Source organism: Parasteatoda tepidariorum, chromosome 2 (genome assembly GCF_982258835.1).
Source record: "Parasteatoda tepidariorum strain Cologne lab strain chromosome 2, Ptep-v5.0, whole genome shotgun sequence".
Taxonomy (NCBI): domain Eukaryota; kingdom Metazoa; phylum Arthropoda; class Arachnida; order Araneae; family Theridiidae; genus Parasteatoda; species Parasteatoda tepidariorum.
The window spans coordinates 53,008,020-53,031,312 of NC_141756.1; the positions used below are offsets into that span (position 1 = coordinate 53,008,020).

The 23,293-nt window shown below is 27.7% G+C and overlaps 1 protein-coding gene across 1 annotated transcript; it reads right to left on the reverse strand.

The window, feature by feature from the left end:
- Positions 1 to 9,224: 9,224 nt before the first annotated feature.
- Positions 9,225 to 19,592, reverse strand: LOC107453501 (uncharacterized). Its single transcript, XM_016070360.4, has 3 exons — positions 19,539 to 19,592; positions 14,132 to 14,232; positions 9,225 to 10,662 (listed from the first exon to the last, which is right to left on the reverse strand). Exons 2-3 carry the CDS (start codon positions 14,230 to 14,232, stop codon positions 9,474 to 9,476), a joined length of 1,290 nt encoding a protein of 429 aa, XP_015925846.3. The 5' UTR covers positions 19,539 to 19,592; the 3' UTR covers positions 9,225 to 9,473.
- Positions 19,593 to 23,293: the final 3,701 nt, after the last annotated feature.

A 23,293-nucleotide genomic window follows, 5' to 3' on the forward strand; every position in this document is an offset into this window, starting at 1 on the left:
TGCTGTCTTCCTCTAATGTCATAGTAGAACGTGACTATTTCTTTTTTATCCAGTCTTTCCTCTTTAATGCATTATTCCATGGAATTCGGCATGATAGGTATTTAGGGAATTTGAACATCCTAATTTCAGATAATCTCTCTGAAATACCTCTACTCTCTACCGTTGAAATCACAAAACACGGTCGAGAATAAAATCATTCCAGAAACTTCATCAGTGCAAGTAAGAAAAAAAAACTTTTATCTGCTATAAAGTGTTTTACTTAAAGTTTTTTTTATATTTTTAAAATTTTAATATAAATTTTAAGATTTATATCTAGCAACATCTAATACTTCTTTCTCCAGTTTTTTCTTCGCTTTGTTAACATCGACATCATCAACTCAAGAGTGAAAATATTAAATAAAAATCACTAGAATATTTTTAAAGTCTCTCTAAATTTTTTTTTACAAAACTTTTCAGATGATTTTTTTTTCTTCAAAAAAGCACTTCAAATTGAATTATTTTAGCAAAAACTTAAGTTTCGGAAAAACAATCCTTCAAAAAATTCGCCAATAAAACTTCCCTTTTGAACTCATCAAATTTCAATACCACAAATGCATTTTATTCTGAGCTGCAGAAGGCTATTTTTAATTTTAAGTTTAATAGACACAAGTTTAACAAGTTATACAGAAGTATAAGTTTTTCTAGATTTAAAACACATCAAATTGCATTTGGTAATACAATATTGAAATATGGCGTAGCATGATATGAAGAAATGAGAGAGAATTAATTACATTCGTGACTAGGAAGAATACATGATTCTCGTACGGGGTGATAAAAAAAGTAAATTAATCAGTAATAAATGATACTATGAAATCATGCGCAAAACAAAAAAAACATGTACCGATACAATTAATAAAGCTAAAATATTTCCGATTCTTGTATTACCATATACTTCACGTCATCAGATTATGCCGGAAGAAAAAAATTCTGGTAAAATTACTGTACTGTATGGTAAAGCTATTTCTGGTAAAAAAAAAATAATTCTGATAATAAAACCAACATATACGGTATTTAAACCACTCATATGGTAACGGTTACTGTTCATGTGGTAAAAGTTTACCGAATATTCTGGTTTTCAAAATTATCATTCTTATTTCCACACATTTCATTAAAAAAAATGAAAAAGTTAGTTTAACCAAATAAATAGTTTCTATACCATTCTCTAAGGTGTCATAATTATAACATTTACCTCATTTTATCGCAAAATATGTATCATATTATTTTAGTGTAAATTTTACAAAAATCATTACCAAAGTGCTTCTGTAAGAAGTCAGCAAGTTTTTTGGAGTTCCCATAGAGCCAGAAATACGATAAATTTTATCAAACTCAGGTAGTTTTGACCATGTTTTTTTTTCTCAACTTGCGAAACATGTTTTTTTGCACTGTGTTTAGTATCATTTGGTATGATCCTGTTTCTCATAATACTCAACTACAATCAAGCATTCTTCACTGGTACTTATCCCTTTCCAGAGGTCGTAAAAAACCTATTTCCATAGTATATATGTTAAAACTGCTCGGTAATTAGACATTCTAAATGTAAGCACTGATAGTAATGTAGCAATTTGCATATATATTAGTGTATGTAGCAAATGTTAAAACTGCACTAATTACGATAATACCAATAGCGCCTATTATCAAAATTAATTACGAATCATTGACGTTTACAATAGTAGGGCGATTTTTTACTTTTCTCCTAAAACGAAATAATACCATTAATTTCGCCCAGTCAAGTGGCGGGCCGCAACTTTGTCAAAATTTTATATAGGACTCTTTTATGTTTGAAGGAACACTAAATATTACTGCCAGATTTTTATCAAATTGTTCAAAACAAAAGTATTGACTTACAAGTAAAAAAAATATTTTCTTGAATAAATATTTTCCTGGGTGCAAAACCTGAGAAATAATTTTTTTTTGCACCGTTGGTATGTTAAATTTCACAGAAACGAAGAAATTAGATTTTTTTTTCAACAAAAGAAAAGAATTTTAAACCCTATAATTTTTTTTACGAAAACTATCCGCAAAAAATGAGAACTAATATATTTTAGTTCGCAGGCAACCAGTTGGTAACCACTGATTCAGACCTATAAATATATAATCATCAGTCCAAATAGGATCCGTTTATTTCATCATACTCCTAGTTCAATTTCATGCACACTTTTGGAACTTCATGTTTTAAGCATTATGTTTTCAGCGCAGAAAAACTAAATATAACATAAAGTTGAATATCCGAAAAAAGAACAACGACGTACCCTAACGATTTTTAATATAAATAGAAAATAAATGCATGAAAATAAACATTAATATGTTTTAGATCATCAATGTCATTAAATTTTAAATTATTAAGATTATTAATATAATCGAATTTTAAATTATTAAGATTATTAATGTAATTAAACTTTAAATTATTAAAATTAATAATTGAATTAGTAATTGCTGCTTAGTTTATTTTTTATTATAAATCATGATTTTAAATAAATACGTAGTAATAATATTTAGCTAAAATAGTAGTGCTTTTAGATTTTATCACTTAGTAAAAATGAATACCCAAAAGTGAACTTAAAATAGAATAACATTAATAGTTATAAGCAGTTAGGAAATCTAAATATAAAGAATCCTTCATGCGTGAGAAGCACAAAAGAAGTTTGAAATTAGACTAGAAACAATAAATCACACTATTACTTCCACATATGGATCCATACAGCAGCAAAACACTTTTCTGAAACTATGAATCGAGCTGCCAACTACAAAAAGCAAACTAATGTTTCCGAAATCGTTTTCTAAATGTTTTGGTGTGAGGTAAAAAAGGCGATAATCGTTAAACGAACTCGAAACGTTTCCTTTATTGAAACGCTCGATTAATTGGCATAAATGAAAGAGTATCACGATCCCTAAGCTCAAGGCTATGGAATTTACGCTCCCGTGAATCTATTTTATTAAAGAGCGTTTAATTCGTCCATTATATCATCTGCGATTAAATGTCATTAACTGTTACGGAACCAAAATTGCAACTTTTTTTTTTTTAATTTTTTGTTCATTCTTGTCAAATGAAATTAGCCATTCTCTTTTGAATGAATAAAGGAAAGTATTTATGGGATTGTTTTTACTTTCTTCTAAATAAAGAAAAAAAATTTTATTTCGAGAAAAAATTGTATTATTTCAATTTATTTTCCTTTTAGATTATTTTTATCAATCTTTTCTGTTTTGCACTTTTAGGAAAATATTTTGACTTCTTCATTGAAATTTGAGGTCAGACTTAGGTGCCTTTTTCAGATTGACATCTAAATACCTCAAATTCTTATTATCTGTTAATATATTTTTTTTTAAATAAAATTTATTTTAAGCTTTTTTATAACTATTGCTTGATTCCGATCATAGTATTTTATTTTAAATTTTAATTTTTTATGATTGGTTCTACTTTAAAAAAAAGGGATCAATATTGAAATGTGTTAGAAACAAATGGAATTATAAGCAAATGGAATTATAAGCAAATGGAATTATAAGCAAATGGAATTATAAACAAATGAAACATATTATAAATAATTATGGAATTGCAATAAAAACGTACCGGTAGGTATTTTCTCCGTAACATTTACTTTTACCAGATCATATTATGAAAAAAAAATTTAAATACCATCATTCCTACAGTAGTAATTACCATAAAACCACTGAATCATTCTTTTTAATATTACGGTAAAAACTTCGGCATAATATTCAGTGAGCGCTGGTACCTAATACCATAATATGATTCGGAATTTTTACAGCGTACTTGAAAATTTGAAATAGTCTCAACAAAAAATGCTTACCAGAATAAATTTTTCTTAACCATAAAGTAAATAATTTATTTAAGATCTTTTATTATTTCGTTTAAATATAATTTGAAATTTAGAAAACATTGGTGAAGAAACCTTTAATTTCAAAATAAATTGATATATAAAATTGAATAAACAATTTAAAATTGGAAATATAAGTAACATAAAATTATAAATTGGACGTGAGCTGAACCCAACAGGTTTAAAAAATTGGTATAAAAAATAGAAAATTGAAAATATATAAGGAGCACAGAATAATAAATTGGGCGTGAGTTGAACACAACAGGTTTTGATTTTAAACAAATAAATTGATCGAAAGAGCTATATTAAATAAAGTATCAAAATTAATATAAATTCTCTACTAAATGTGCAATGAGAAAGAAAGTTTGGTCAAAAGTACCAGAATATGGTAAAATTTACTGTGTATCTAGCTCTGTGGGAACACTAGAATGGTCGATCATTTTTAACGAATCACTTTGGTAATTAGTTTGGTAAATATAACTACAAGATATGGTTTTATAATGTGATAAAATTTGGTAAATGTAGTAAAATTTGGTTTTTTATCTTGATACATGACATAAAAACCCTTTATTCAGTAAATTTACTTTCCATTTTTGTATTTTTTACTAAATGTGTGGTAATAAAAAATAATATTTTGGAAACCAAAATTCTCGGTAAATCGTTATTATGTGAACGGAAATATTACCAAATGAGTGATTTTAATACCTTATATTTTGATAGTTATTATAAAAATTAAAGTTTTCTTTTAACCAGAAATGTCCTTACCATGCAGTGCTCTATTTTTACCTGAATTATTTTCTTCTTGGAGTTTTCAACGTTTTATAATAATAATTCATTGTTTATAATTTTATTATCAACTTACTTAATTATCTTAATACTTTAATGTTAATTGTTAACTAACATCTGCATGTTTCATAGTCAGAGATTTTACAAGGATTAATACTTTATTTTTGAATTACTCTTATACACTATTTGTGCTTAAAAAGATAGTTTTGAATTCTCTTGTTGTATCTTCCAATATACAAAATGTAGAAAAAATAAATAAAAGATAAAAACTACAAGCATTTTAAAAGAATAAGCATTCTTTCAAATTTTTAAATTTTGTTAGAACGACAATTATGCATTTTCTCTTATTTATTATTTAATATTGTATCTCTATGAATCATAAAAAGATAGACGCCTTAGTTTTTCTAGTAAAAGTATTTACCTGTGAATTATTTACTTATCACTTATTTAACCGTATTTATTCGAAATATTTATTTATCATCATTTCTTAATACTATTCTCCTTTATTAGAACGCTTTTTAATTTTATCTAAATTTAAGATTTAAAACCGTTATTATTCAAGATTTAATGATAAAAAAATTTAATGGTAACTGGGTTAGATTTCCTTTTTAACTAATAATGCCTACTTTTATACAAAAGTTTACGCAACACTGTGTTCTGCTAATGCATACAATTAGAATAATAAATGAAAAATAAATATTTAAAATTCTAAATTAATATTAAAAATTACATTTTCGCACTATTACTAAAAAAAGCATTTTGCCTAGAATTATTTAACGAGTTCTTGCAGCAACTAAAATTTCAATAAGAATTTTTAAAAAAAATTAACAAAAGCTGTAGTGGCAATAATAGGATTTAAATTTTATCCCCATCGTATTGGAAACTTTATATGTGGAACCTAATCTCTAAGAAATAAAATAAAAAATTATAAAAAATGGGGTATTTCAATTGATAATTTTATTAATTTTAATGTAATCTGTTATCGTCAATAAATATCAGTAATTGCGAGGATGAAAGCGAGCGTATAAGGCTTCCTAATTTGTAACACAAAAATTTCCGTATCATATATCGTTTTATGAAATAAATAATCATGGCTTATCAAGCATACTTTTAAAATGTCCCATTTCTGTACCGCATCGCAAAATACATTTGAGTTCAAAGATGTTTTTTTTCTGACCATGTAATTTAATTATTCGTCCTACGAGTATCTAATTGCAATTCATTCTCTCTTGAATTTAACTATTAATTTAATTGCATTATTGTGGCTATTAACTATTTTCTTTTAAAAAATTTAATTTCATTATTATTACTGCAAAGTCCAGTGTAAATTACTCATGCCGAGCGCAATTATGGCGAGCGTATTATGCAAGGAGTAGAGCTCCCTAGTTTTAACATAAATATTTCCACAACATATATCATTTTATATGAAGTAAATAATCATGGTTTATCAATAATACTTTTAAAATGTCCTATTTCTGTACTACATCTCAAAATACATTTGAGTTCAAAAATGTTTTTTTCCTAACCATGAAATTTAATTACTCATCCTACGAGCATCTAGTTGCAATTCATTCTCTCTTGAATTTAGCGATTAATTTAATTGAATTATCGCGACAATTAACTATTTTCTTTCAAAAATGCAATTTCATTACCATTACTGCAAAATCCAGTGTAAATTACTTCCTCTTGACGGTAACCTAAATTTACTTTAAAAACTTTGCCTTTAAATTGCGCCATTTTTACTTTCTTTAAATATTCCGGTTAATTCTATTTAAGCATTAAATTGCATTAGAAGTCGACAACTCGATTATCATCTGGTTCGAAGCATCCCTGCTGGTTCATGATTTTAAAAAGCTCAAAATAGATCACTTTTATATTATTGTTTCCATTCTGATTGTTCCTTAAGAATAACTACAAAGAAATATTCCAAACTAATGACTTTTTCGTATGAACTCTTTCATTTTCTAAAAAAAGCTTTTTATTTTAAGGAAAAAAAATTTAAAAGCTTTTATAAAACTTAGATTGCTTAGAGTGTCTTTATTTGAATTGAATAGAAATCAGAATGCGTGTGTAAATTTATAAATAAAGCATGTTATTAAAAATGACTTACTTCTAGCTGTATGGTAATGATAATGCAAAAGTGAATTTGTTTAAAAAACATGTGTAGGTAAAATTGGGCAAAGGTGATTTTACTTTTAAATTTTCAAAGGAAATGAATCAAAGGAAAATTTTGTTTCTTAAAGATGAAATTGAAATTTATTTGCTCACTTACATTTTCTTCTATGTATTATTTGAGTGTTACTATGATTTGAAAGTGCGATTCTGTTACAGAAAAAGCTAATTATAGGAGGAAAAGAATTTTAAATAATATTTTATATTGAGATAATTAGTATTTTAGGATATTAATAATATTTTATATTTCTCCTTAAACTGATCAAATTACTATGCGCATTTAAACGCAATCTTCAATTGAGAGTTCTGAGTTGTAAATTAAATAAATTCTTCTAAAATTACCGTACTGTATGGTTATGGCACTTTTGGTAAAAAAGCATAATTCTGATTTTAATAAATCTGGCTGAAAATGAATGGTTTAAATATACGGTATTTAAATCATTCATTTGGTAATTTATTTCTTTTATTTGGTAATAATTTACCGGAAATTCTAGTTTTCAGAATTATATTTCGTATTATCACATATTTAGTTAATACAAAACTGAAAATTAAATGTAACTTAATAATTAGGTCTTACGCCACGCTCTAAGAATTCGTGATTAAATAAACAAATTATACCACATTTGCCAAATTTTATCACTTATTATAAAACCATGTTTTATTGTCAATTTTACTAAAATCTATACCAAAGCGCTTCGTTAAATAATACCGAGCTTTTTAGTATTCCCTTAGAGCTAGAAAAATGGTAAATATTTTCTTATTGTGATAGTACTGACCATTCTTTTCTGGTAGTTTGACCATACTTTTTCGCTGGGTTGCATCGATACCTTGCTCTTACTAAAAACCTCAAAAAGATTCTGAATTCCAAAATAAAAAATAAAAAACAAATTCTTTTGATTACTTCACCACATGAGATACAGTTGGAGTAAGTAAAATAGAAAAGCGCACGGGTAGTTTTTTTTTCACAGTAGAAAGTTTAGAAACAAAGCTCAACCTTCTTTGCCCACTGTGCAAAGAAAAAGGTGAAATCGATTATTTTTCAAACAAATAACAAATTAAAAACTATTTCAAATCAACTTCAACTATGAAATTAAAAATGTACAAACTAATTTATCATTACAGATAAAAAAAATTGTTTTTTAATTTCAAAAATGAGAATTGCAACGTTTTTATTTTTAAGACTTTATTACAAAACTTTGACTACTACTACAGACAAAGAGCTGCAATGAGCTTAATCTATGACAAACTTGTAGCAATGAAAATACATGGTATAGAATGTCCATATGTTGTGAAAAAGAAAGAAACCAAATACCATTATACTGTATATAATATCATGACAGGGTTTTCTTTATGGACTCAGTCATAAATCTTAATTATGTTAATTATAAAAAGGCCTGGCAAATGTCATTCAAACATCTGGTATGGGACAAATGGAAAAAATGAATAATTATTTACCAGTTTTAGAGTGAAACGCTGAAATATTTGCTCATGTAATTTTCTTATATAAAAGGGTTATTATTTATAGAAATATATTATTTTTCATGTCTAAAAAATGCTTTTTTATTTTTTTAGTAAACTCTTCTTTCTTTCGATATAACTCACTTGCTTTATAACATAAGATATAAATTTTGAAATGATCTACTCACCCAAAATAAGCAAAATCAAGTGTTTGTATAAATGCAACAAAAATTTTGGTCCTCAATGTTGTTTCTCTATGTATCTATAGAGGTTACACAAAATAGTACGAACATGGCTTTGCAAATTTTAAGAAACATCATTTCCTTTTAAGGCAGCAGTCTTTAAAAATTTTAATACCCGAAAAGAATCCTACTTAAAATAGTAATCAACGAAACTTTCAAATTACAACTGAATCCTTACAAAACTTGAATCAACTACAATAATCCGAAGATCATTTAAGACTTGGTATTTTTTGTACAAAAGAAACCACATAACTATTTGTTTCATTCAAGAATTAGCTCTTTAATTACGAAATGTTTCTTGGGACATCATCCATTGTAAAAATGCCTATTGACATCAAAATATGAATTTTGCAAAGCTATTATTTATGAAATAACTGGAGAAAAAAAACCCAAGCCTTAATCGACTTTCCCTACGTTTTAGTAGTATATATTTTTACGGATACATATGTCCTCATAATTGTAAAGCTGTTATCTTAATCATTTAAATGCGTTAAAAGTTTGGACCTATAAAACATATAAAACCATTTTGTCCATAGTATGCATAGACCTATAAAATCGACACAAATCATTCATATTGTTTTGTCCATCCTTGTTTGTGACATTGAAAATAAATTAAATTAAATTAAACTAAAATATGCCTTAATTGCAAAATATAAATATTTATTTTTCATAACAATATACATATATGGCTTGTACATAAAACAATTTACTAAGTATAAATGCAAATAGACAAAAAATAAATTATATAACAATTGGATGGCTATAAATATAGAATCTAAAATAACGACCTGCTACCTAAATAAAAGCTTCCCTTTTCTGCTATCCATCACCAAGTATGTGCGTTTTAGTTTTTTTTTTTTAAATGAACAGACTTTTAATATACATGTATCTCATTATGAGATGGATTTTTTGCGTGAGATTTTCAAAATACAGACTCACACTAAATTTAATGTATAATTACATTTTTGATTTCATTTGAAGAGTTAGGACTAGATTTACCAAAATGTCGGTATTCAACGGTTACAGCTTTGCCTTCAGCTGGCAGAAGATCGTACTTCAGCTTAGAGTCTAAAGTATGTTCAGGTTCAACTTCTTCACCAGCTTCAGTTTTAACGCCCTCAGAAGCGTCATCATAGAGAATTTCAGGTTCAACTTCTAAAACTTCGGGAGAATATTCATTTTGTTCATCATGGGAGAATTCTTTTTCTTCTGCAATGGTATGTGGATGACCTTTTAAGCCAGTAATGTAGCCGAACCATTTATGTCCATGGTGATGGCCATGTTTGTGTCCGTGACCGTGTTCGTGCTTGTGACCATGTCCATGTTTATGTGCGTGACCGTGTTTATGACCGTGCAAATGCTCGTGACCATGCCCATGTTTATGGGCATGAGCATGTCCGTGCCCGTGTTTATGTCCATGTCCATGCTTGTGGCCATGAATATGTTTATGACCATGAGCATGAGCGTGCTTGTGTCCGTGACCATGTTTATGCCCATGTTCATGTCCATGCTTGTGTGCGTGGCCATGCTTGTGGCCATGTACATGACCATGCTTATGTTCGTGACCGTGTTTATGGCCGTGAGCATGTTTATGACCATGCTCGTGAGCATGTCCATGACCATGCTTGTGAAGATGGCCGTGTTTGTGCCCGTGTTCATGAACATGTCCGTGGCCGTGTTTATGCACATGCCCATGAGCATGACCATGCTTGTGCCCGTGTTCATGCTTGTGAACATGTCCATGTTTATGTTCGTGGCCATGTTTATGCCAGTGCCCGTGCTTATGAGCATGCCCGTGTTTATGCGCATGTCCATGTTTGTGTCCATGTATATGTTTGTGACCGTGTCCGTGTTTATGAGCATGAGCATGTTTATGAAGGTGCCCATGTTTATGGCCATGCTCATGTTTGTGCCCATGAGCATGCTTATGAAGATGACCATGCTTATGACCGTGTTCATGTTTGTGAACATGACCGTGCTTATGACCATGTTCGTGTTTGTGACCGTGAGCGTGTTTATGACCATGAGCGTGCTTATGATCATGACCGTGCTTGTGGTGATGATGGTGGTGGTGATGATGATGATGGAAATGTTCCGTCTGATCCTTGAACAAGATTACTTGCTTTTTCTCATGCCTAAACAAACAATAAATGCGAATTTTTCGTTAATAGAAATAAAAAGACACAATAAGTTATATTTGCTTAAATATTGAGTTATGCTATATATGCCCATGTTATGGCATATTATGCCACAGAAGTGTAGAAATGTCTTACGCTATTAACCATGAGCATATGAGCTTTTAGTTTCACACAATTTATTTATTCATTTACTATTTTAAATGCAGGAGTTCAGAATAATGTAAAACAACTGTAAACACTTTAAATTAGTATGTGCAACACAGAAAAATTCTGCTTAGTAATTAATAAGAAAAAAATAGTTGTGTTTCTCCTTAAATTACTTTTTGAATCTCAAAGGGTATTTTGAAATATAAATTATCTTGAAAAATTTTGCATTTCATCTTTCAAACTAGATACTTTAAAGCTCGTTTTATTGCATTAGATTCATATAAACTTCTGAAAAATACTTGATGCCTCTTTATATGTCTTGTAGGCCTTTTTAAATCGCTCAAAGAATTAAACTACATCCTCTTGAATATTTTATAAAGCAATAAATGGAATCGATTCAGTCAGATTTTAAACTTATTCGAGTGTCCCTTGACGGAAAGAACGTTTGCAAATATTCAGAATCTTTGAGGTTTGAGTCTATTGCTTGTTATAGAGATTTGTTTATACATTTGAAAATATACCGAATATTTTTAGTAAAAAAAAACAGTTCTGATATTAAAATAACAAGCATAGATTTTATATCATTACGTCTTTATGAAAAATTTTTATATGTAAAACTACAAAGTAAAACTGAAATTTAATAGGTAGAAATTTCGTAAAATAAAATATTTGCATTTCTGATGTTTTCAGTGTTTTACTAATATAATACTTTGTTTTATGAAAAAATTCAGCAACAAAATCTGTTATGAATTCGATTATTTTAAATAGTAAAAATGCTTTTATAAAATACAACGAAAGAAGACATTTTTTCCCGTACTGCCTCCATTGAATTGCGGCAAAATGGCAATTTCAGTTTAATAAAAATATGAGGAAAACCCAAATTGTTTCTATTTTCTAAACAGTATTTCAATTTTTTTTTTTTTAAAACATAAATTTTTTCCTGATAAGCAGATAAATAGCATATATCTTAAAAGATAATGTAATAAGAAATCAATAACAGTCTTATTCTTAACATTTCTTTCAAATAAAAATAAAAAGGAATACTATTTAAGGATGCCATATGCTTTTTATATGAGAACTAAGTAAGGAGAAGAAACAACAACAAAACATGAAAATGGATAATGAAGGAATTCTTTTACATTTATTTCAAATAAAAATAAAAAGGAATGCCATTTAAAGATGTTTACTATGAAAGCTATTTACATGTAAATTAAATAAGAAGAAGGACCAACCAAACAAGAAAGAAAATAATAAATGAATTAGATGTAAATTCATTTTCGAAAAATATTTATAGAATATTGAACCATAAGTACCTTAAATTACCTAATTTAATCATTAATAAATTAATGGAAGAATTGAATGGACGTACCCTTTCATGAAAATCGGTATAGCGTCTAACCCTAATATTGGTACCTTGAAACCAATTTGAACTAACAATTTGAACTTGAAACTAATTATTAAAAATAATTAATGGTTATATTAGTTGGTAAGTTCATTTTCAAGAAAATCTACCCAACATTGAACCAAAATATCTGTACCTTAAAAAAATAATGAATCGAGACCTAATTAAATCTTTAAAACAGTTATTGGTGAAATTAGTTAGAAGTTCCTTTTGAAAGAATTGATTCAAAGTTGGAGAAAAATATAGGTACCTGGAATCATAAATAATCAGTCCCTTGAGCCACCGAATTCAATTAATAAAAAAAATAATTAATGAATATAATGATTTGAATTATAATCGGTATTATCGGTACCTTGAATTACTGAAATTAATAATTAGAGAAATTAATGATAGAATTAAGAGGAAATATTATTTAATGAAAATCAGTACAGCTTAGAACCATAATATTGGTACCTTGAACCATCAAGTTTAATTATTACGGAGGATTATAATCGGTATTATCGGTACCTTGAATCACTGAAATTAGTAATTAGAGAAATTAATGGAGGAATTAGGAGGAAATATTATTTAATAAAAATCAGTACAGCGTAGAACCATAATATTGGTACCTTGAACCATCAAGTTTAATTATTACAGAGAATTATTGGTTGAATTAGTTGGAACTTTCAGAAGAAATCCTCAATCTAACGTTGAACCATAATATGATACAAATTTGATAATGTCTCTATAGACTAACTTGACCCTGTTTCTGAAGTTGAACCATAGTATCATGTAATCATTTTAAGAAGTAGGATTAACTACAATGAAATTCATCTTAACCCTATATGCGATTATACAATGAAGTTTAGCTAAGAAATGTATTTAGGTTTCAAAGAATTGGAACGCTATTATTATTCAACATGTTTCGTAATCTCTAACATAATATATACTTCTTATTTATACATAAAACCAAACAAGTTGTAATAGAAAATAAGCTCTTTATAGTAATAAAATTCAAATTAAATTGAAATTTTTATGCAAAATCGCCATTCTTGTAATTCAATTTAAATGAAAAAGACTGCACAAAAAACGCTACTGAACTAAGGAAGTAAATCAAAGAGCTAATTAGGAAAGGAAAGCTAAAGCTGATAAAAAAGGACATAAAACTGATGCTATCAAAGGTTCTAAATACAAGAATAATTTTGCCTCCCAAAAGGATAAAACACATGAGACCGAAAGGAGATCTAACACACGAATAACCGTGAAGGAAGATTGCCAAAACAAACTCCATGGATGTTCTTTTCCCCCCTTTACAAATGAAAGAATTACACAAAAATACTGTTTTCAGTGTAGTTTCAAAATAAATATATTCTCGTAATTTCATTAAAATTGCATAGTTAACAATTATTTCAAGATTTTTAAAGTTATTAAAGTTTTTGAAAGTTGAAAAGAAAATTAATGATAACAATATCTTAAATATTGGCTAGAAATTACTAAGCGAAAAATGACTTAGATTTTTTAAATTAATTTCTTAAATCAATTAACTCCATTTCTAATTCTTTATTTTAATTTCAAAGCATTTCATTTGTGCGTATTTTCAAAAGCAAAATTCTCCAGTAAATTAGTACTAACGCCACAAAATAACGAAGCTTTCTATAAATTGTGTATAGTAAATAATTTATTTCAGTAGTATTTACTTTTTCATTCAGATTGTTACTTATCTTCTTTTAATGAAATTAATTGATTTGACAAATAAGTCATTCACGTGACTTCACAAGTTAGTTTATTCTGTTTAAATTCTGCCAAAATATTCCAAACAATTTATATTCAATCACTTACGTTCAATAAGCTGCGAGTAAAAATATTTTTATACCATTGCTTTTATAACACTTTTATGAAAAAGTGATTTATATATAGGTGTTAGTAAAATTTCATCACCTTGGTTCAATGTCTGCTTCTGTTTCCGGTTCAGGATCCGCTGCAATACACATTGCAGATATCATAAAAATGAGGATGCAGGCCTTGACGTTGAGCCACATCTGCAAAAAATTAATGTAAATACAGCAAAACTTTTCAAAGGAATCCAATAAATTTAAAATTTAACAAGCAATTGAATTGAATTAAAATTGACAAACAATTGAATGCAATAAATTTAACATTTTAATCTGTTGAATCAAGTGAACCTACTAGTTTAGCTTTTTAATGGATTTTTTAAAATGTATTTAATTATTTATTTGCATACATCAGATTTTTACATTGTTTAGACGAAAATCATGTCACGGATTTTTGATGAATGAAGTTTCTACATGCAAATATATGTATAAGCAATAATAAGAAGTTATCGAACTCATAAGTAAAATTTTTCTGAGTTTTTTATTTATTTATTTTATTTTTGATAAATGGAAAGATTTTTATTAACTTTATTATATGAAAGTTTTAAACATTATCTGTATAATTTTCTTTCTTATTCTGCAGATATTACGTTGAATGCAGCAAATAGAGAATAGGATTTTAAATTTGTATGCATTTGTTTGTATGTAATCAGTCAAAGCTCTCTCCAAATCTGCATTATTTGGCCTAATAAAAATTTGCAAAAATTAAAATAAGTAATTGTTTTAACGTTTTTCATCTAGGTAGAAAACTCTTGTCAAACTAACAGAGTTTTAAAAAGTTTATTACTTTTTAAAAATATAGCTATTCGTCCATTCTGAAGCTCTCATAATTCTTTGATGCAAAATTGTATGGAATCAGTCAAAGGTCTCTGCATTATTCGGCCTCATAAAAATTTGCAAAAACTGACATTTTTTATTGTTTTCAACGTTTTTCATTTAGGTAAAAGACTCTTGTCAAGCTGACGAAGTTTTGAGATGTTTTTTGAGAAGTTTTTGAGAAGTTTTGACGAAGTTTTGAGAAGAAAAATTTTTGAAAACTATTTAAGCTGTATAATTAAGCCCTTCTAAAGCTTTCATAATTCTTTACTGCAAAATTGTGTTTATAGTTAAATCTTATAGCTTTATTTTGAATTTATATCTTAAACTGTGGCATTTTTTAGTTTGCTTGGTAAAATTGTTCGAAAAACACTGCTTAGAAAGCGAGATTTTAGAGAAATTACGCCAAGTGTGTTAACTCAATATCTTTAACAATTTTGACGCTGTTTGTTGAAACTCTTTAGCTAAGTCAGATACAGAAAATCAAAAAATAGGTATAACAGTACTTTTATAAGGAATGTAATTCAAATTACAAACAATTTACAAACTACTGTACACAACATTTTTTAACCAGAAATCATATTAGTAAAATATATAATGACCCAAAGGGAAAGTTTAAATCTTTTAGACATTTATCCCCCCCCCCCCAAAAAAAGTAGTTTCGACCGTAATAAATAATTATAAAATTATGCCAGACATTTCAAAACGATTCAAAAATAGAGTTATATAATTTACTCTTTATCGAACAGTTAGTTTAAAAAGTGTCATTTAATCAGCGCTAATGCAACGCATAAAAAAATGGTCTAACTTTTGTAATTTTCACAAGTTCTGTAATTTTGCTCTCTTTTTTTTTAAATTTCGCTTTGGATTATTTAAGAAAGAATTTGTGAAAAAGTTTTTTTTCTTCAAATCTTTTCACGCTGGATTCGTTCCTGTTATCTAGTAAATCAGCATTAATGCTACATTTTCGAAAGTATAAAAGTACGATGAAACAGATCTAAGAGTCCCCGGTTCAAACAGCAAAGACATCATGAAATACATAATCAATTATTCACAAACAAAATGCAGAATTCATTTAGTAGCAGTAGATTTAGTCAGTTTAATAGCAGTACATTTTTATATTTAGCTTATTTATTTTATTCAGCCATATAACAGAGCAGACAGTCTTGGAAAATTAAACAATTTTAAATATTCAATACAGCACTAAAAATGGCCTCATTTACAATTTCTTTAATTTCGATCTCTTTTTTTAGTTTCGTTTTGAATTATTTAAGAAGACATTTGTACGAAGAGTTGCTTTATCGAATCGGATGGTACCGGTTTCAGCAGCAAATAAACAAACTGAAAATTTATGTATCTTTAAATGTACGATAAAATAGATCTAAGAGTTTCCGGTTTAAACGCCAAAGAAATCACTTGTTTACATGCAAAATGTCGCATTTATTTGGTACTAATAGTTTTAAGATGAAAATAAAAATCAGTTTGTTTTTTATCAGATTAAATTTTTATAATTAGTGAGCTTTTTTCAACCAAGCGTATTACTGGAGCTAAGAATCTTGTAAAAGAAAGTAATTTTTTCATTACGAAACTAAAAGTGTTTTTTGAGATTGCATAACACTTCAAAGCGAAATTTTCCTGAAGAAATTAATACATTAAATCATCTAATTCATCCTATTTGTCAAGTCTCTATATAGATTTTATTTTAACCATGCATTTGCTTAATACTGAAAACATGTAATGGAAGATCATGTTAACGTACGTTTCCGTACTGTAATGCATCAACAAAAAAGAAATTTATAAACAGATTGGTTGTGTCGCAAAGCTACATTATCATATGATTTAAGAAAAAAAAATTTTTATTTTTTTAAAAAACCAAAATATTAGTTTAAACAAATTAATTATTAACTCAAAAACCTGAAATTTTTTTTAAAGCAAAACATATCCTTTTTTTTATAATGTATTGCTTACCACTCTTTCATGATATTTACCACATGCTATTGATAATGTTAATTACCACTTAATCTAAGTGATATATTGAAATATAGATATAGATATTAAGCACAGGAAATATAGATATTAAGCATTATGATAACGCTGTTGTGAAGCAATACAATATTTACGAAAAATATGTTATAATAAGTAACTATTTAAAATGATAATTAATTATGGTAATAACAAGATTATTATTGACAACAATAAACACGTTATATGGTAATATCACAAAAATCATCCACATCCAAAAATATTACGTTGAGTGACAATACATATTGTTTTTTAATTAACTCACAATTTAAAGATAATATTAGCGAGTTACCTGAGCCTGGCATAATGCCAATTCTTGAAGTTGTAGTAAATAAAAAAGTTAAATGTATTTGTTAAAAGGAAAATTATCGAAAAGTATCGTGAAAGTATCGTATATCGCAATATTAAAATTGCGCTACGTTATGACCATCTTGGCTGCCAGCAAACTTATTAATCCAATTCAAATCCATGGAAGTACATTGTAAAAAATTTCTGCTCAAGTTAAGTAAAAGCATGTTAGACATATAAGCAAAATGTGTTGAAAAACATCTAAAAACGCTTAGACAAAAAGTCTGATATACAACACCTTTTTCAGCAATAATACAGTATGATCACTGCCTCTCTAAATGATAATTATTTACTCTAATTAAATAATTATTCTAACTAAATAATAATGCGATTTAATATTTTATGATAAAATTGGATTTTTCAGTAAGATTAATTTTATGGATGGATTGTGCCAGTACTTTATACCGTAATTTGAACAGGATTTTTTTAGGGAATTTCATAAATCGCATTATACGGCTCATGCATTGTTTAATTTTGTTTCATAACCGACGTTAAACAGGCGATCTATTGCGTTGTATCAAAAATCTTACTCGTAACCATGAACCTAACCCAGAATACAAGGGACAATCTGGATCAAATATTGATATGCACTTATCTACAAGAATGATCTTTTGAATTAAACGATATTCACATTAAATGGTGAGAAAAACCATGAAAGGCTTCTAAGGTTAGTCTGACCGATTGGATTACCTTTCAGGGGATATTTTTCCTCAGTACTGTGTGTACTGTGTCTAGTCATTTCCAGTACTCGAATCTGGGACATATTCGAGTTTGAGCATTCCATCACTTCAGTTGAATTCAACCAATAACACGTATTATAAAATAGTTTTATTAAATTAGTAATAAAATAATTTTTTTTCCATTGTATCATACAAGAACTAAATAGATTAAACTTCCCTGAATACACACTTTTTTATGCTTATCAATTTATGAAATATGAATTTTAATAACATATTCTTTACTCAATTTAGACTATGAAAAATTCAAATCAATCTTAAACTAAAATCGATTATCATTTTTAAAAAAAAATGGAACCACAATTTGAAGTAATTTTGAACTACAACCGCACATTTTCACTTTTTTGAATTTAAGATTTACAGATTTTTGTGACATAAATAATGCTTGTAATGTTGTCCAGAGCATTTTTTCAAAAACATTTTCAAAATCCATACCGACAGCAGAAAACTGTCATGTTTCGAATAAGTAAAATATAAATAAAAAGTTAATCAGCAGTTTGCCAAGATTGAAGTTTTATCCGTTATTTTAAATTATAGTTTAGAATTTTGAAACTCTCGAAAAAGTCGAAAGTTCGAGAAGTTCGTCCAGTCGAGATTTTCTCAATTCTTTCGCGTATAAATATATTATTTAAAATTTATAGAAAAACAAAGATCCCTATCAAAACTAATGCTTTTTTTTAATATTTAAGAAAATATGAATGAAAGGATATTATCAGATTCGAATAACTAAAAACTGCAAACTAGTTGTTTTTGATGGCATCTTCGAATAATATTATAGAATAAATAATTGAAAAGGAATTAAATAAATCCATAAATAAAAATAAATCGATAAAAAATAAATTAAAAATTAAACAAAATTTCTGGTTTTCAAAAATATGGTTCATATTATCACATATTTAATAAAAAATACAAAACTGAAAAGTAAATTTAAGCGAATAAATGGTTTTTTCTGCCATGCTCAAAGGTATCATGATAAAATTACTAAATTTTACCACATTTACGAAATTTTATTTCATATTTTAAAACCATATCGCTGGTTCAAAACTAAAACGACACTTCTGCATTCACTTCTCATTGAAATAACATGAGAAGTGAGTGCAGAAGCGTCGTTTTAGTTTTGAACCAGTGATATATATCATTGTTAATTTTACCAAATTTATTTTTAAAGTGCTTCAGTAAAATCATCGTGTTTATTTAGTACTCTCATAGATCCAGTAAACATGCTAAATTTTACCAGATTCTGATATTTTTGACCAAACTTTTTTCTCAGTGTACCTGCTATGTTGTAAACATTAACGGAATTTAATTAAAAATGCGGTCAAAATTTAAATCGGTTATAAAGTTATGTAAACTTATTTAGTGTATTACAAAAAAAATAATTTTTTTAACTTTTTAAAAAAAGCAATTAATGTAAATTTTTCAAATGATTAAGAAACATATAAATTTACTAATACCTTCACAACTTGTGTAATCCTTTAGACAAGTATACAAATAGACAGACATAAAATATATCCAACAACTAATATATACCTTTTATATTGACTATCCCTGTGTCTACAAGAAAACCTATTGTGATTTTAATTTGAAATTGGAACTTTCGCTATCACTTATATACACTTTGGTCAAATTTCATGGACAGCCACCCAAAAATAAATTACTTCCTTTTTGAAGAGAAGAGGTGTTACATTACTGCGTCCGACCGTAACGGAAGTTTACCTTTTCCCATCAATGTCGGCAATTTGACCAACAAGGGCCATTTTCTCACGTTGCTTCTCAGAGGAAAAAAATAAAAAATAAATTATTTTTTATACGAGAACTCATTTTGGCGATTTGTTTTCTCCTGGTTTCAAAAACGATGACATAGATATGGCGAGTAAGAAGAAATTGCTAACAAACAGTGGGAAATGTTATTGTTTTCGTAAATAAAATATTATGTTGCATTTTTTCCTAAGTTGTTTTTTGCTACAGTAATTTTTAGGAAATGCAGAAAAATTTATTTGGAAATTAAATTCGATGCAATCTTGAAATATAAAAATAGTGTAAGAAATAGAACGTTTTACAAAAACGTTGCTTTGCAAATAACAGTTTTCCAAAAATATTTGTCTCTCAATAATTTTAATAATTAAATTTATAATGAATTTAAGATTAAAAAAAATGAAATCTTATTATTCGTTGTATTTTTTCATATATTGTTTAAAAAAAAGTCCAAAAACTTGCAAAGAATTACTAATTATATGCGTAAAATATATTTCTATATTATTTTTTATTAAAATAAAATTTTGCATACATTTTTAGAAGCCAGTAAGACGGGTTGGATCTAATTTTTTAGGTTGGATTAAAGTTTACTAGACTATGGAGCGCGACAATAGGCGTCGTAAATCCACTATGTGGATTAGTTGTTGCAGTTTGACAAATTTTGTTTAATTTTAAAGAAATTATTAAGGTCTTCCGTCTTAATTTGTGTATTTCTAAATTATTTATAATTAAAATAAAATTTTGCATGCATTTTAAGAAGCCAGTAAGACGGGTTGGAATTAATTTCTTGGGTTGAACTAAAATTTACTAGACTATAGAGCTAGACAATAAGCTTTGTAAATCCACTATATGGATTAGTTGTTGCACTTTGACAAATTTTGTTTAATTTTATAGAAATGATTAAGGTTTTCCGTCTTAATTTATTTTATTATTTAGTTAAGGTTTTGTGATTTTTCATAAATATAAAAATTATTTTTTTTTTGTGCAAATGCGGTAGATATATGATTTTTTTCCGTTGTTTTTAAATGTGTTTTTAAGATTATAGAAATACTTTGCCTTTCTTCTTTCGTACTTTTACTTCAAAATTTACTTCTTACTTGACGTTGGAATGGCATTTTGTAATATTTTAGCGAAGATTTTAATAAACAATATTAAAGACGATTTGAAATAGGCAAAGAACTCAATCTCATTGTATTTTAACTTTTTTCACTAGAACATTCACTTGTCACACTTAAATTTATGAAAAAATGTTTTTATGAATGAAATAAAAGTTTTAATAAAAAAATAAAATTTTTAATTAACTGCTTATTCATATATCAAATTTTATTTGGCAATACCTTTTAAAATAGAATACATACAAAACCTTTTGCGCATACCATTAAAAAAGAGCACCATTAACTCATATTCATATTTAATAATAAAAAAATCGATTGGAAATTGAATCAGAAAAGAACTTTAGAAAATATCATTACAGCAATTTCAACTATTTTTCCCAGATAGCACCATTACCAGATAGCAACAAGATTTCGACAGTCACAGGACTAATTTGGGAAGTCACATGTGACTTCTCTGTCGACGCATAGGTCAAAAACTGTTACAGTGTCCACCTTTGGTATTGTCTCACTTTGACGTCACACAAATGTCAAATTGAGACGTTAAGGTGGGACCACACTGCATTTATTTGCTAAAGTGATGTCACCGAGTACCGAAATGTGACACATTCACGTCTCAACTTAGTCACCCGGTGATCCTGTTGAGACGTCATTATGTCACACCATGACACTGTTGAGACGTGAATATGTCACAGTTTTGTCCCCCGGTGACCTTTATATGGAATCGCTCTGTATTTTAAACTATATCAATTGATACGATAATAATGTTATTCTTCGGCTGAACTATTCGGTGGTTTTTTATTCAGCTTTGAGTCGAAAACCGAATATTCATTGCATACTTAATTTTTAAATTTTATTTCTGAAAGCATTGTGCGTAAACTTTACGCATTTTAAAAGGTAATGTTAAGAGCTTAAATTTAAGAATTTAGTTTTTTTCTTTTTAATTATTTTAATTGCTTCTATCATAAATATTTTAACTGTTTCTTGTAAGTATGTATTGAGCCTCGATGGCTCACGGGATAGAGCTTTCGCTTTTCAATGAGGTCAACCGGGTTCGATATTGACTTCGTATATTCGTATCGACAATGGCTTGTCGATACGAATCCGCATCCGGCTTGCACCGACCACAGTGCTGACGTAAAATATCCTCAGTGGTAGACGGATCATGGGTTAAAGTTCCCTTACCGTCAGGCCAACAGTGCGAGACCTTCGTAGTTTTCTTCTTTATGTAACGCAAATGTGGATTAGCTCCATTAAAAAGTCCTCCACGACGGTGAAATCAATCAATATAAATGATAAAACAAAAACCCTAAAAATATTGCTGATTGGGATGCTTATTATATAAATTAAAAGAAAACTTTAAAAAAAATTGATCACAATGAAGTAACATTGACTTAGCCATCGAAAATAAACACCCAATAAGTATTTGAAAATAGAAGAACGAAGACTAAAATATGGATTTAAGTAGACTTTAAAAAATAGAACGATAATCAAAAACATATCAATATTCTTTAATCATCAATCTTAAAGCAGAAATTATTTTAATTAACCTAAAACCACAAATACTAATTTATTCTCTAATTTTATGGCTTATTATAGGAAAACAAAATAGGTAAGGCTAACCCTCTTTATTATGCTTTTACACTTCTCGTTGCATCAAAGTACTTTTTTTTCTAGAACAAAACCGGAACTAGCGAGGTTGAGAAATCATTTTCTGCTTTCGAAATAACTCTGAAAACTCAATGTATCTTAAAGTCGCAGACTTTGGAATACACAATACTTTTTGGAATAAAAAAAACGCAGTGGCTATTAGCCATATCCTCACAAGATCATAACTTTTTCTTTGTTTAAACACAACATTCAGCAAAAGTTATCACTTTTTGAAAATATTTATAGCATAAAGAATACGAAGAATATTAAAAATAGTTTAATATTCTTCTCATTCACTTCAGCAAGTCTTGAAAATGGGCTCCTGTTTTTGAGCCATTGAAATAAGTCGATTGTTATTTCCTATTTATATATTTTTCAAGGGAATGAAGTTTTAATCAAATAATACCTTACCTTTTCAGTTTCTTCGGATCTACCGAATTTATCGACAATCTCTCCTCTTACATTTATATAAGCTTCAAAATTAAATTTAAAATTTTGCTTAAATTATTATTTGTATTATAAATTACAGATTATTTAAGAAATAGAGAAGTATCTGAGTGCAATCCATGCTTAAAGGTGAAATGCTTTATATTCCATAGAAAATTTGTCGACACTTCTTTCTGAAAAAAAATTTTTGTAGAGCAAACATAATCTGTTTTAGTCAAATTGTGCTCTACATAGAATAAACTATTACCTATACTCCAAAATAAAAGATTACGAAACAATTATAAAAGTGCTCAGCATAACAAATAGTCCGCTCAATAACTG

Excerpts from the sequence above, each read along its gene's own strand:
- LOC107453501 (XM_016070360.4), bottom strand. The coding sequence starts at position 14,232 with ATGTGGCTCAACGTCAAGGCCTGCATCCTCATTTTTATGATATCTGCA. Across the intron at positions 10,663-14,131 it reads GAAGCAGACATTGAACCAAG|GCATGAGAAAAAGCAAGTAA; the intron begins GTGATGAAATTT and ends TTGTTTGTTTAG.